Raw genomic sequence first — 15,911 nt, 5'->3', positions numbered from 1 at the left:
GTCTAAGGAGAGTTTAAAGGAAAGTAGAGGAGTCAGGTGGCACAATGTAAATGATGAATGGATAAAAACAGCACAGGGGAAAGAGGTGAAATGGAATGACAGGTAAGAGAATGAAGTGGCAGAAATTCAGGTTTAAGCCTGAAATAAGACTATTGCTTTTTTGCTGAAAAGGGAGAGGAAACCCCATTATAGATACTGGCCTAATGGGCAAAGAAAGGCACTTCTCATATGTACAAAGGTATTGGTCACTATGAAAATATCAGGCAGATATTAAAAATATTGAGGGATAACCTCCATGCCCACTAAGGGTGATTAATGGACATATGCTATTATAAATATTCTGCGTCAAGCATTTGACATTTGTTGTGCATGTTCAAGTATTAACTTAATATAAATTAGGTTTGTCTAAATAACATCTATTTTGTATGTATAAGGTAACTAGATTCTGGTCAGCTGATGCTTTTATTAACTGGTTGAGTAGAGTAGTTAATATGGGATGGAGAAAAGTTAGCAAAGTAAATCTGAAATATGGAGATACTCTTGATGGTTGGTTCATTAACAGGCAAAACACAGACAGCTATCCTATAGCACAAAGTATTATGATAACAGAAAATCACATTGCAAAGGTTAAGCCACGAATATGACAACACATCCACTCAAACAAAGGGTATTATATTATACATGTAACAGTATATCGTTATGGGGACAGGGCATAAATAATTCAGGCAGTGAAAGCTTATGACGGGATAAAGCTGGAGGCATGGGGTTAGTATTAAGAAGAAATGCAGTAGATAGCTAAGTCAGGCAGTTGGGGTAATTAATTTAATTTAATTTAATTTATTTATTTATTCATTCATTCATTCAGTTTAGTAACTGGGTAGAGCGCTGATCCAAATGGGCCTATTTCAGTCCCATCCCAGACAAATATAAATGGTAATTGACAAGAGTATTGTGAATACAAACAAAATGTTGTGTAAGATAGTAATGAATTAGTTGAAGTACATAGTATAAGGGACAATAGGAAGGGGTGGTTAGAGTAAGGAGGGAAGTAGAAGAAGATAGTGAAATACAGTTTGGAAATATTACAAAGTGTAAACGATAGAAAAAGTAAGGTAAGGGCACACAGAAACTAACTATATATCATGTATGCAGTGTGCCACAGATGGCTCATATTAGTGTAGGCAAAAAGGGAGAGGAAGACAAAGGTGCATGACTGCTGAAGGGGTGAGTAGGGGATAGGATGATGTGTCTAGAGTGAAAGCATTTGCAAACTGACTTGGATTTAAGATGATCTTTAAACTGAGTACAGAATGAGGGGTACAAGTTGAGGTCTTTAAGATTAGTATGTAGCTATTCACAGCGTTTGCGGTCTAGGATGGAGAATGGCCAGGAATGATACATAAGTTGCTGTTGAGGTGGATGACTGGGAGTGACTGACCAGTCTTTTCCAGGGAGTAGAGAACACTGATATACACATATTGTGTACCCAAAGACCCCTGGGGTCCAGCTCATGAGGTGCAAAGAGTAGGTCAAGGGGAAGCAGGGACAGAGGATAGGGAGATGGAATTTGGGTGGAGGCTGTACAACCTACTAAAAAGCATGTTGTAAGTAGAATCAAGAGGGAAGGTATGCCTACAGGAACGAAAGTTATCAAGAGTATAGAAAGGAAAGATGCAGAAGAAGCTTATTGATATGTAGGCATGGACTGTGTCCCAGCAGGAGGAAAAAGAGGATCAGGAAAACTAGATAATGAAGAAGGATGTTGGAGGTGGAGAAGCGTATGACAGGGATGAATGGTAGGTGGTTTGCAGACATACATTTTTCAGCAAGAGGTGTAACAACAGAATCCTGTTACAGCTCAAATACAGATAGAGTTGAAGAAATAATAGGGCATGCAGAGGCAAATGAGAGACAGAGGAGACAGATTAATATGTGCAGTGGAAGTTAATGCAGTCTGGACATACTATATGGGAAGACAGAGTTTAGCATGAAATGCTAGAAAAAATTAAGGAAATGTATGAAGCAGGTAGGAGTGTTTTATGTATGGAGGGAAAAGTGAGTGGGGGTATCAGGAAGTTTACATTTAGCAATTAGAAAATTAAAGCAAACAGGTTGAGCAGAACATTAAACCTCATGCAAGGTGCAGTCTATGAACATATATGAAGGAGAGGTGCTAGATTACTCTTTAGTTAAAATATTATGGGTAGGATGTGAGGAAAGATTAAAGTGGTGGAGAGGGAACATGTGCAGGATACAGCAACCAAATCAGGTAGAGTGCCTAGAAAAAATAGCTAGAGACATGGTCTAAAGTAATAAATCAGAAAAGGGGAACTAGAGATTAAGGAGCAATGATTTTTTTCAGGAGTGCAATCCCCCCTGTACCCCTCACAATATCCACACCCCCTGCAAATTATATAAGGTAACACTGCGTCCACACAATCCCCATGAAAGTGGCATTTTCCCCAACCTCAGGGATTTTTGGTCATGCACACCTGTCAACAATCAGTTTTGTTGACCAAATTATATTGATAAATGAGATGTTTACATTTTGGGGTTGCACTAAATATATACATACATGATTATAATGAAACATTGAATAATCAAATGACTGAACAAAACAGATCAATCTACAATGATCAAATCACAAAGAACTGGGAAAAAAAACATAAAAAGCTACTTTATGCAGTAGGGCAAGCCCTCCTGAACCCCAACACCACCCCAATGAATTATATATACCAACTCTGAGATCACACATCAAGGAAATTGCAAATTCTCAGCCCCTGCTGTACCACCATCTCACATACCCACAAGCCATCATTAAATCAGCATAAAGGTAATGTTCATTCAAATGAACTGCAGATTATTTATATATATATATATATATATATATATATATATATATATATATATATATATATATATATATATATATATATATGTATATATGGGTCTTCAAAACATCTAAAACCCATGACATCTAAGTTTATAACATCAAGACCAGAACAACTAAAACCCATAACATCGAAAATGTGCATCAGAACATCGCACAGTACAAATTACATAAAAATAACATCCCCTCCACATATAACAACACTAAACTACTAAACACACTTTTTACTACACTAAATCCAGACTACCTGCTCTCCTACCCATCCACTCACCCACCCACCCACAGAAAAAGAGCATTAGAGCCAGGTATTTAACCCTTCCCTGCCATAGCTGATATTCCCAGAATTTTAGGGACAATCAAACCAACATATCCACTACCCATATGACATTTCAATCACATTGCGATTTTAAAAATGTGTGGTCATTTTTAATCTCAGGCCAATGAGTTTGCACAACTCTAGATATGTTCATATTAAGATATTGCATTTGGAGGTCCCGTGGCTATGCTGTACACAGCATTATATTTAGATGTTTTCTGTACCAAGATGCCTTTAAGAGAATGAAGTAAACATTCAGCACTGAGTCCCTTAGCTGTCATCTTTCATGAGTGGGCAAGTATTTCTGACAAAAATGTCCTGAAATCTTGTTGAATCAATAACTATATTTTCCTAGCTGACTGTATACATACATACATACATACATACTTACATGCATACATACAAATATTTCAAGCATGGGGATTAATGCCCTTCTAACTTGCCAATATACCAAAACACTTGTTCCCATAATAAGTGTCCAGGCTGTTCTTAAAAATACCTGAACTACTACTTGCTTTGATGTAATTTTGTAGTCTGTTCCATTCATCAGCTACTCTGTCAGAGAACCAATTAGTACACTTCCCATTCCTATACAATCTTGTAGATATGTTGCCTGGTGGCTCTCTAGTACTTTTTGGTAACCCCAAACATTCCCAGAGGTAATTGTCTCTAAATGCCCTACATACCTGAATAATATATCTTCTTAGATATCTGTAAGAGACACTGTACAAGTTCAGATATTTTAGTCTTTCATAATAACTTAAATTTTGACATCCATGGATGCCTTTGGTATATTTCTGCTGTACTCCTTCCAGTTTACTCATGCATGTTTTCTTACAGGGTTTCCATATTGTTATTCCATACTCAAGTTTGGGTCTAATGTAACTAACAAATGATGACTTCATCATTTTTGACTTCCTAGACTTAATAAATCTTTTTATACAACCTATGGTTTTATAACTATCACTAACCAATTGACTGATATGGTTAGAAAAACTCATAGCTGGATCTACCCATATACCCAGGTCCTTAAATGAATCTACAGTTTCAATCACTGTGTGCTGTATTAAATATTTACCTTTCAATTTATGTCTCCCAGATCTCATATGCATAGTTTTTGATGTATTTATCAGCATATTATATGCAAAAGTTGCTTTCTTACTCTAGTGGCATGGGACTTTCAGTTTTGAACTCACCTTGTTAATTTCTGCAAGTTTCTTCATCAGCAATGCTACATCTTCCAGATCATTTTCATCATCATCTTCATCATCTTCCAAGCATAGTGAGATCTGGACCCCTTTGTCCAAGATTTCCTTTTCATTTCTGGGATCAAATGGGTCAATCACAATGCCTTCCATACCTTTAATCTCGCACCGACAGAAAGGGCAGCTGTATGTTTCAGGAGCAGAGTTCTGTAAGATTTGACAGAAATTAGTTGTTTAATTAAAGCAGTTTGTTTAAAAAATAGCTACAATTTGCTTGAATCTCACCAGATCAGGTGGGGGGATAGTTGACCACTAGTCACTAGAATGAAAAAGTGCTTCTGTGAAAGCCAGGTGAGGTTTAGAATCTTAACATTGTCAACCATGATGAAGAAATGTCTGTGGACAGGAGCTATGGTACTTGGATGCAATCCACTATCTAATATTACATGCATCTTTAATTTAAAAATTTAAACTCTAATGGTCAACTTGTATATACACAGCACTAGAATTAAACAGATTAAAGTATATAAAAATGCACAGAAATATAAAACAGTAAACAACTCACTAAGTATAATTTGCTCACAAGAGCAATCAGGGAACATTTACTGCTGCTAAGGATAAGGGCTTACACTATTCACATCCAAGAACAGCCTTCACACTAAACACCTGCACAAACAAAGTTTTAGGCCTATCTCTCCAAGCATGTTCTCACAACTTTCTTTGAGTTTCTGTGCCTTCCAATGCTCAATTACTGATAATAAATGTACTTTAAATAAAATCTTGCACATACAAACACACACACACACACACACACACACACACACACACACACACACACACACACACACACACACACACACACACAAACATTAATTTCCAGGCAAGGCTGGTAATGTCCTTTAACACTACAGCCATTTATCCTAGCCCAAGGAAGCAAACTGCTACTACCCAAGATTAACAGGCTGGGGAACCTCCAAGTTATTGGTTCCCACTTGTTAACAAGCCAAATAATTATAAACGCAAATGATACAATATAGAACAGCAGTCTGGCCAATTAGTCATAGATGCCAGAAATGTGTCCCAGTTAACAATAAATACCCTTTTATCAAATAATAAATAAGTAAGCAGATCACCAGTCACAATCTCAGCTATAAAAGTAAAAACACTTTGATTAGGAATAATTGAGTTAATCAGTGCAGTTACCAGTTAAATGTGCAGATAAATATACAGTTGTACAGGGAAACAGGAAATAATCCTTCTGATCAAACAAATTACAAAGGAAAAAAAAATCTGCGAACATTTAGACTTAACACAACTACTTTACTGCAAGAATTAATTGGCCCTAAGACAGTCTGGATGAATTATTTCTAGGTAATGACAAAATTGCAGAGAAAACAAACTCACGTATCTATACAAGTCTAGGGTAGTAGGGCTGATCTTTAGCCAATTGAAAATTTGGCCCAGTAGGGCTCCTGTCCCTCAGGGTCTTGGCACTAGGGTATAACAGGGTCATTATGCCTTAACTGAGCAGACATTTGTCTAAAAGATACTACAGTGTAGTGCAAGGCTTTTTCCTACTGCTAGTCTTGTTCCTGTAGTAGTTACAGGGTCACAGACTTGTTAGTGGAGCAGGCAGCATTTTCCAGCATGAACTTACTGGTTAATCCAGTAACAGCAGCTTCATGCCTCTTGTATGTCTCACTGTATTAGATGCTCACAATTTCATAGAAATGAGCTGTGGTTGCTGAGTGCTCAACAAGGTTTTCAACCAAAAATTCATTGGATTATCCATCTAGTTTTGTGTACTGTTACAGTTACTCTCTCAAAACATAAAAACAGGCTTATTTAGCTTTGATGGGGTATAATATACATTGTTATGTATCATAATGTTTGTGTATAGCAGCCTCAAGAGATTTTGGAAAAAAAGAAAAAAAAAAGATAAAACCAGGTTTAATTTGAAGACTAACAGAGAGGCACTATGTTTTCTTTTTCCTCTTTTACTGATATGAGGATATTGATGATTGCTAAAGAACATAATTACAAGAAATAATTGTGGAATAAGTAGCATCTCAGACAGCATGAACAGAAACACCAGTAAGCATTAAAAGATATTGTAATGTAAACTGAGATGTTTCAGAAATTTTCTAATATAACAATATGCCAGTGAAATTTTTGCTGCAGTTACAGATAGGAGCAAAAGAATTCCAGGGAACTGAAACATGAGGTGTGTATGCTCAGTGATGGTAGGCAGAGGTAGACAGAATTATGTTTAACTTGGCTGAAACTAAAAAAAAGTAACAGAAACAGTTTGATTCATAAATGTACTGCAAAGTTCATGGGTATATACTAGGCTTGTGACAACCAGAGGCTTTATAAGCCTATCTGTGCACTCCAACCCAGTTGTGTCTCCCATGTACCTTGGACATCTATTAGGAAGGGTATGTTAGTTTGGATGTAGTTAAGGGCTTTGTGGGGGATTGTTAGGTAATATTTTATTTGCCTCTATCCATTAGAGACACGAAGGCCAGATTGGGGATAAGTTTACAATTTTCTAGCCAATGGTCAAGGTTACATTTGAATAAGGCCAGGGATGAACTCAGCTTCAAATGGATGGGGAGACTATTCTATAGACTGGGTATCCTTTAAGACAGATATCATTCTCTCTAGCATGCTCTAGCTATCTTACAGGCAAAGTTTAAATTCTTGAATCTACTGTTTTTAGTGCTGTTCACATTTCAGATATGCAAATGACCCATCAGGACTGGATCTGAGGATGCCTTGTATGCCAGGCATAGATCACCTCTCAGTAACCTGTGGGAAACTGAGTATAGAGGTAGGGGCTTAAGGCATTCTGTGCAGGATGCTGTGTAAATACCATGGATTCTCTTGGTGAAGAACCTCTGTGGGCATTCCAACTGTTGCAAATGCCTGGCCAGGTATATGGTGAAGGGAGCTTTGTACCCAACGATTTGTCTGATATGAACATTGTAAAGTGGTACCTGGTCAGGTACATGGTGAAGAGAGCTTTGTACCCAATATGTCTGATATGAACATTGCAAAGTGGTTCCTGGTCAGGTACATGGTGAAGGGAGCTTTGTACCCAATGATTTGTCCGATATGAACATTGTAAAGTAGTACCTGGTCAGGTACATGGTGAAGGGAGCTATGTACCCAACGATTTGTCTGATATGAACATTGTAAAGTGGTACCTGGTCAGGTACATGGTGAAGGGAGCTTTTTACCCAATAATGTGTTTGATATGAACATTGTAAAGTGGTACCTGGTCAGGTACATGGTGAAGGGAGCTTTGTACCCAATGATGTGTCTGATATGAACATTGTAAAGTGGTAACTGGTCAGGTTCATGGTGAAGGGAGCTTTGTACCCAACGATTTGTCTGATATGAACATTGCAAAGCGGTACCATAACTTCCTTGGACATGGACATCATACTCTTACTTATAAGTTGTGTGATGTAGAACACCTTTCTTACAGTCGTGACTGTGTTGTTCAAAGACCAGGTTACTGTCTGCATATGTTTACAGGTACCTAACTACTGTGTCAACTCTTAGGGGTGTTTTATCAATGCAGTAATTGCCTTGTGTGTTTTCACAAATGGCACTTTAATGAATTTCTTTGTTTTGTTTTAAACTGTGGCTTTGGCACCTGTCATCTTTCTGTGTTAAACCTACTTGCAAGATGTTAGTGTCATGACAAGAATCTGTGGTAGCTCCCAATTTGCAATCATCTGTAAACTTCATGAGCCAGAGGCCCTTGACATTAGCTTTGACTTCCAAGAAGTAGATGCCAAATAGGAGAAGGTCCAGCATGGACCCCTGAGGTACTTCACTGATGACCAGTCTGTTATTGGATGTCGTTGCACCTATTCTGACTTCTTGGGTTCTATCTGTGAGCCAGCTGGTGATCCACTGTAGGGATATATGCCTGGATCTGTGAGACTGTCAACAATATTTGAGTGGGGGATTTTATTGAACAACTTAGCCAAGTCAATGGAGAGGGTATGTACAGTCTTCCCCTCATCCACTGTCTTGTCAAAGAAGTCTACCAGGTTAAGGAGGCAAGATCTTCCCTTGACAAAGATAAACTGGGATGAATCCTGTGTCTGTAGGTTGCCAATGTCATTGTTGGTCATTTCATGAAAATTCATTCCATGGCTTTGCATATTAGACTTGTAAGACTGATGGGTCTGTAGTTTCCAGGGTCAGTTGATGGTCAACTCTTATGAAGTGGGATGATCATTGCAGTCCTCCATTCACTTGGTATATTACTTGTTTCAAGGCTGTAGTTGAAAAGTGCCTCAAGTAGTTCTGAAAGGTAAATTTTTAAGCTATTTTGGAAGCAACTCAGAATACTGTCAGAATCCACTGAGGCAGTGCTTTTGGCTTTGGCAAGCACAGGGGTGTGAACTGTTAGAAAGGATTTCACAGGAGTAGCATGAGGGGGAGTAAAGGGATGAAATCTGTGCTGAATTTATGAGCCAGCATATTATTCATGTCTCTCTGCTCAGTGAAGGTGGTGGCATTTACCACAAATTCAGCAGAATGTTGTGTTTTACCTTTAAGGTTTTTAGATATAACCAAAGAATGCCTTGTGGCTGTCCTTCACCTGAAAGGGCATCCTGACCTCATAGTTGGTCTTCTGAACTTAATTATTGCTCTTAATTTCTTGTTTCGTTTAATCAGTGAGCTCTTGTCTTTTTGAGAGTAGATATTTCTGATTTTGACCATGATTTTTTTTTTTGTTATATACTCTCTTAACGTTGGGAATCCACCAGTATAGTTTGGTTTTGGAGTTTTTTAGGGGCTTACTTCTGTTAGATACAACAACCTCTAGCCAACCATTCCTATGTATAGTAGGTTTCTGTGAACAATTTGGCATAGGTTTCTGTGATCTCAGGGGGCATTATATTTTTAGTGGAATGCAATTTGCTTTAGAATAGTTCTTAACTGTTAGGTTTAGTTGGGTTTTCTGAATTGATTTTTATTTTGTTGGAGACAGATTTGTCACCTGAACTCATCAGTGAGGAAAATGACACAGCAAGGGGTACAGTGCTTCCCAATATTTGTGAATACTAGGTCCAGTATGTTTGAACCTCTGGTTGGAATGCACACTATCTGGCCCAAGGTGTTTGTGTTAATAAAGTCCAGTAAATGTTTTGCATGCAACCTTTGAGACAATCCATGTTTCCCAGTCTATAGAGTGATAGTTACAGTGCCCCATCAATAAAGTATTTGGTTGGATGGGGAGCATTTCCTGTAGGTCTAGGTATAGGTTATAAGATTCTTGGGGGATAAATGCTTTGTTTGCTTTTTTTTATTGTATTTTTTTTTTTTTGCTTTGTTGGAAAGCTTGTCATTCTGGAGTTTCCTAAGTAAGTGGATAATGTTTTAGACAATATCCAAAAGCCTGGGGGTCGGGGAGGGACAGGTGCAGACCATCCTTGGCAAAGCAACGTGGCATGTTAACGATGTCCTCCCATGCTGACAGATATTGAATCCCCCTGGAAAGACACCAGAAAATAAGCCAGTTGTTAAAGTCAATCATTTTTTGATCATACTGTGACATCATCCTTAGTGAAGGGAGAATGCTGCTCAGTGCTAGGCACACACCTGTCTGTGATACATATTCAGAAAGATCTATTGTGATTTTTTTCATATAGTCCAGTGAAGTATCTCTCATTCATTTATAACCACATGGACTATGATAAAATCAGATCTGAACCTGTGGTGCAGTGACTTGAGTGTGTGTGTGTGTGTGTGTGTGTGTGTGTGTGTGTGTGTGTGTGTGTGTGTGTGTGTGTGTGTGTGTGTGTGCATGTGTGTGTGTGTGTGTATGTTGTGGATCCCGGTTCCAAGTACGGAGCTGACCGTTACCATCTCCTTGTCATTCAGTGGAATCCCCTATGATAATAGCCCTAGGTAAAGTGTTTGTTTGCCTTTTGGGCTTCAATCTTGAGGGACCACTGGGTGTAGCTTATTTGGTGTGAACTTTAAAGATAGCTAAGGATAAACATTCCCGTTTGTAGGCTTAGGAGGTCTTTGAGGTTTGGGAAGGTTTCTTTTAAGTGCTTCAGCATAAGATAGTCTATGTGTGTGGTGAGCTGTATGTGTCTGTTTTGACAACCTTGTTTGTAAGCAAGATTTTTCCACAAATTAAGTTGTGTATGTACATCTCTCACATACTGTGTTAGTTTATAAAAGGATTAAATGGTTCTCTGAGAACATGAGACAATTGCTACATTGTCTAAGGATGCTCACTATCTACCAAGCTGATCATATATACATTTGAAAATTGCATAATCTATGCTGTCTGGACCTGTAATAGGCTGGTCTATTATGGGTTAAGGACTGGATTTTACAGAGGTCGTTAAGAGCAGATGTTAGTTATTGCTAGGATATGCTATTAGTGCTGTTCGAAGCACAAACTAGTGGTTCTAAACTTAACCCCATGTGATACTTCACTGTTTTACAGGTTAAAGTCCTAATATAGTTTTATAGGTTAATTTTACTGTCTAACAGTCTGCCTCTGTACAGGACAGTGCCAGCTGCTGATGAATGCTGAGCAACTTTGCACAAATGCTTCTCGTTTATACCAAACAGAAAAAAAAATGAAAACTGACTCCTGTGCCCTCTGGCAAATAAATGACTATACTCTCCTGGAGTGCTTCCTAATCAGAGAGACCAGAAAAATACCTTCTGCCACAATGTGGATAATCCTAGACTCCCTGATGTAAAAGCACAGCAAAAAGGACTCTCAAGTGCAATTCAGCAACAAACAAGTAAGTCCCTGGCTTACAGTTTTCTTATGTTTTTCTAAATTCTGATAGAACAGGCCAACACCTACTACCACTAAATGGACCATCCCTGTCCTTTTAATGTAAAAACACAAAAGGGATTTCTTGAGAGTGCAATGCTCCCACAAATTAATTTAAACAAACTACCTGAACAAGGCAATTTCAAGTATCAGTGACCATTAACATGACTTAAAGTGCAATATCAACAAATAAACAGAATAGTTAACAAGTGCAATATAATAAAATAAATCTATTATCTGCCAAGGGTAGAGCAGGATTAATTCAGGACCCTCTCAGAGAGTGGCAAGGGTGCAGAGCAGATCGGAGCTCTTAGAGAAAATGAGCAGGAGACAAAATGTAGCAAAGGAGGTTTATTCAAGAGCAATAACTGGCTTGCTGGGTGAACACTCAGTATTATGGCTCTATGGAAAACTGTGGGTGGAGACTTTGGAAATCAGATTACAATAAAGGGGGAAGCCAGAGGCACAGCCTTTTAAAACTACACAGGAAAATAACAGGAAAAGGGCGGGAGGGTTGAGAAAAAATTCAAGCTACAAGAAGCTACAAGTCAATGACTTCAAGTAGGTTAGAATTTCAGAATCTTTAGCTTAATGTCTTAGTGGGGGTGTGGCAGACACAAAGAACAGGGGGAACAAGAAATCAATGAAATGCAACTTTAAGCAGGTAAATAATAGGCAAAATATAAGACTTTAGCAGCAAAACTTGAATATAAACAACTGCAAAAGCAGAGAAGCACCAGTTTTAGAGCAGAATGTACTATTCTCACACTACTTAAATTCTACAATTGTCTATAGCACCAGAATATGCAGAAATTTACCAGTAACTCTGTTTATGGAAAAGATTCAGTAATAAATGACCCAAATGAGGCTCACATCTGGCTGTAGTCCATAACTGAATGAACCTCCAAGGCTAAGGCACCAGACAGGACTGAAAATACAAACATATATTTTTTACAAGTGATTCTACTTATGGAAATATAAGTGCAGTCTAATGAATATATGCAATGTTCTCACAACTGCAAAAGCAGCTACAAGACTGATGTCCTAGAAAAAATATATAAAATGCGAACAGATAAGTTTTTTGGCTAAAACATTGAAAAAAGCAGAAAAGTACAAAAACGTATGACACAATTATCCACTCTAAGTTCAAACTGAATGTTTTTTAAGCAGACGTGGATTGAAAGTTTTTTTTCTCTTACCTGTTGAAAAGTTTGTTACTCACAGTTCCATACCTCTCCAAGTCTTGTATAAAAGACAGGTACCACTGTTTCAGAGTCACCACAAAATAATGGAGCAAGCATAAAACTTAAAGATAGAACATGTTTGACTGGATTGGCGAGAAGTTTTGAGGAGAAGTATATCATGGAAATCTGAACAAACTGAGGGTTCTCCCTGAATCACTGCAGGTTTCCTTAAGATATTCTGATTTCCTCTTCCCAGTCAAAACATGATGCCGAAGACTATGCTAAATTAGGCCTGCATAAGCCTTACTGTTGCCTTTGCGATCTGTGAAATGAGTGGAGAAGATGTCCATGTACTAGTCTGCTTACCCAGTTTAACAAATAAATACATAACAAAAAAACTTTCAGAAATAGTTACAAATGGGGTCATGTGTTAGAAATGCCATTTAGAAGGCCAGCCCAGATAGTATTAGTGTTATTCTTGCTAAGCAGTCTTAGGAAGTTCAACAGTTTGTGTGGTTTTATACAAACACATGGACTCTGAAAAGGAAGGAAAATTAACTGGATAAAAAACTCCAACCATTTAGGCTGAATGCAGGTGGTGAATCAAGTCACATTAAGGAAATAAGAGATAATATGAGATTAGGATGAAAAATGGAGGTTAGAAACCTTTTGTTCTTTTTTGGGGCCCCCATTTTTCTCACAACCATTAAGAGCATCATCCAAGGACATTGGGCATGGGAGGAGAGAGCTGGGGGCTATGATGAGTCAGAAGCTTTTACCAGTTTCATATTTCAAAATAATCCTGCTTCTTTGTAGGATGGTCTCCTTGGTGTTGTCTGCAGCACCTCATAAGTATACTGAAGAATGTAGAGTACATAACTTATGAACATAGTTTATTTATTTAAAGTTTGTTAACAGTTTTCTTTACCTTTATTATTATTATTAATCATTATCATCATCATAATCATTATTTATATTTTCTTTCAGGACTACTTCATATGCCAGACATCAGACAAGATATTATAAAAAATAAACCTTTAAATGCAGAAAGTTAGGAAAACTTTGTATTTGTACTGACAATGTTTTGGTTTCTTTATTTTGCACATTTCTTAAAGTTTATTATATCTGAGAAAATCTGATATGTTGGACAACAAAAAGATCTTTCCAAAACAAGCTTTTAATTACACAAAATTAGGCAAACTTTGTATTCTTAATAACAAGCTATGGACTTCTTTATTGCTTTCATTTGTTAATAGTTTATTGCATTTGAACAACTTTTTCATATACCTTAGTACAGTTTGAAGAACAGCTCAACTGATTATTGATATAAAGTACTGTCTAGTTCAGTACTATTGTGTAAGTTCACAGTCTCATTTCGCTGTGTTATTTAAATTGTTAACAGTTCAGCTTCAAACCTTATGTCTAGTACTATTTTTGAATTTATAACTTCTGTTAGATGCCAGTACTGTCCCGGGCTTAATGAGTGTATTAGTATAAAACCAGAATTGAAAGGATGAAGGTGAAATAAACCTGAGGTCCTTTATAGGGGTTCCTTATTTTATTAGTTGTCACACTCTTTTTCTATGGAATGTCTGCTTATTTATTCAATGTATTATTTGCAAATATTTTATGCGATTGCTTATGTACTGTCTTTTAAATAGCAGTTTTTATCAAGAACTTGAACGATTTGTTGTTGCTTTAAGTGCTTGATCATTTTCCATATAATTAATGTGTTTAAATCTTTCAAAAGGCATTTTGCAATTGTTAAAAGGTTTGTGTCGGATGAAGTCCATAGTAACTGTCTGCATGAAAGTGGTTATCAGTTCACCATTTGTGTCTTGCGGGACTTATTTTTTTCTCCTTATAAATTCCTATAAAATATCAGATGAAGGTATAACAAGGAAGAGAAAAAATGTAGAACCATGAGAGCTGTAAGAGCTGCATAAGCAGGCATTCGTGAGAGACATTCCTGCTTATGATGTTTTCTCTCCCCCACAACTGGCCATCAGCTGCCCCCAGCTGCTCACCACATTTATTGGGTCTACCGGACACGCCTTAGCCTTCCCTGAGCTATGTATGGGGCTCGAGGACACTGGTCCAATGTCATACTGCTGCCGAGGTTTGTGCCCTGACTCCTGTGCACCCATTCAAGCTGCAGTCATCACATGCTTCACTTTTTTATACCTTAAATTATATACCTTTCATGTTTGAAATCTCTGATATTATTTATTCATTACATACCAATTATTGAATAGTCCAAGTTGTGTTAGTCCTGTTTCAGTGGAGAACTACAAAGAAAAGAGTAATCTACAAATAAAATACAATGCCTGTCCTTTTACAGTTAGGATACTAAAATCACTGCATTTAGCTTAAACCACCAAAAAGTACTATTATTTATAGATATCAAATGACAATATATGTTAGAGCTATTAGAAGGCTATCGGGTGACAGAATTGGGCAATATTAATAACAGATGCTAAATAATATGGAGAAAAATATGAAATTCTTAAGAGTGCAATGCTTCATACTTACACTCCCAGCTGTTTTTGGTTGTGCTGTAAGACAGAAAGCATAATGAGAAATAAGTGGGATATCACACAGATGTTAAATATATTATATGGGTCACATCCATACAGTCATAACACAGACGAAGGGAAGAAGTGCATATGTGACATGGCACCTAAAGCACTGACTGGATGTGCATTAGTATGTACTGCACTGTCCTGTGTAACATGGATAAAACAAATTAGAGCCATGATGTGTCACAAAGTAGGATAATAGATTATAGATAAAAAGGTGGAGGAGCAATACATTAGAAAGACAACCAGGAAGGGGAGAGACTGATACAGAGCTAGAAATCTAGAGTAGCTAAAAAGTGTTTAATTAGACATTCACAGAAGATTTCCTTAGATGATCAAGATAAGATGAAGAAGTCTGTTACTCAGCTTGCTCGTGTAACTTCACTTTCACTGCATTAATTAAGCCTGAAAGTAAGCATTTTAAGATCTTTCTGAATATTAATAAGACAGCACAGTTTCTTACTGTGCAATGTAAGCAATGCTCACACATGAGTGGGTTCACTTTAGACTATGTCCAAACAATTGCAGCGGGTTTTGGACATTACCAGTCATGTTACTGGCTATGATGTGCCATATAACTAAATCATACCTCACAATATCTTAGCAGAAGAAATCATGAAAAAGCCAAAAAAAAAAAGACCCAGGAACAGAGTTTAATTATTGCTCTTATAAACATAGAAAGTTGCAAAATGGTGGAAACATGGAAGATTCTTCCAGACAAAGATCAACAAGATAATTTATTAATAAATGTTAAAATTAAAACACAATAAACAACAGAAGCTCTTTCATTTTCAACTGAAAACTTCTTCAGATAATGAATTTTAGAATCAATAGTTTTTATACCAATCACAATGCACAAAACAAATCATATGTTGACAAGCCCCTCTCTTTAACCATTTGCAGTT

At 37.3% G+C, this 15,911-nt stretch overlaps 1 protein-coding gene across 2 annotated transcripts in view; it reads right to left on the bottom strand.

Annotated features, from left to right (window-relative positions):
* The window catches only part of LOC122809292 (E3 ubiquitin-protein ligase CBL-like), a 645,680-nt gene that overhangs the window by 100,336 nt on the left and 529,433 nt on the right, over positions 1–15,911 (bottom strand). For both annotated transcript variants that reach the window (XM_044080672.1, XM_044080673.1), the window contains exon 8: positions 4,403–4,618. In XM_044080672.1, coding sequence (XP_043936607.1) covers positions 4,403–4,618 — 216 coding nt within the window. The remainder of the gene's footprint in view (positions 1–4,402; positions 4,619–15,911) is intronic.

The sequence above is a fragment of the Protopterus annectens genome, chromosome 8.part0 (genome assembly GCF_019279795.1).
Source record: "Protopterus annectens isolate FY-2018-M chromosome 8.part0, PAN1.0, whole genome shotgun sequence".
NCBI lineage: Eukaryota > Metazoa > Chordata > Ceratodontiformes > Protopteridae > Protopterus > Protopterus annectens.
Note: the sequence above shows the minus strand (reverse complement) of the source record. Positions and strands in the feature narration are given on the sequence as shown.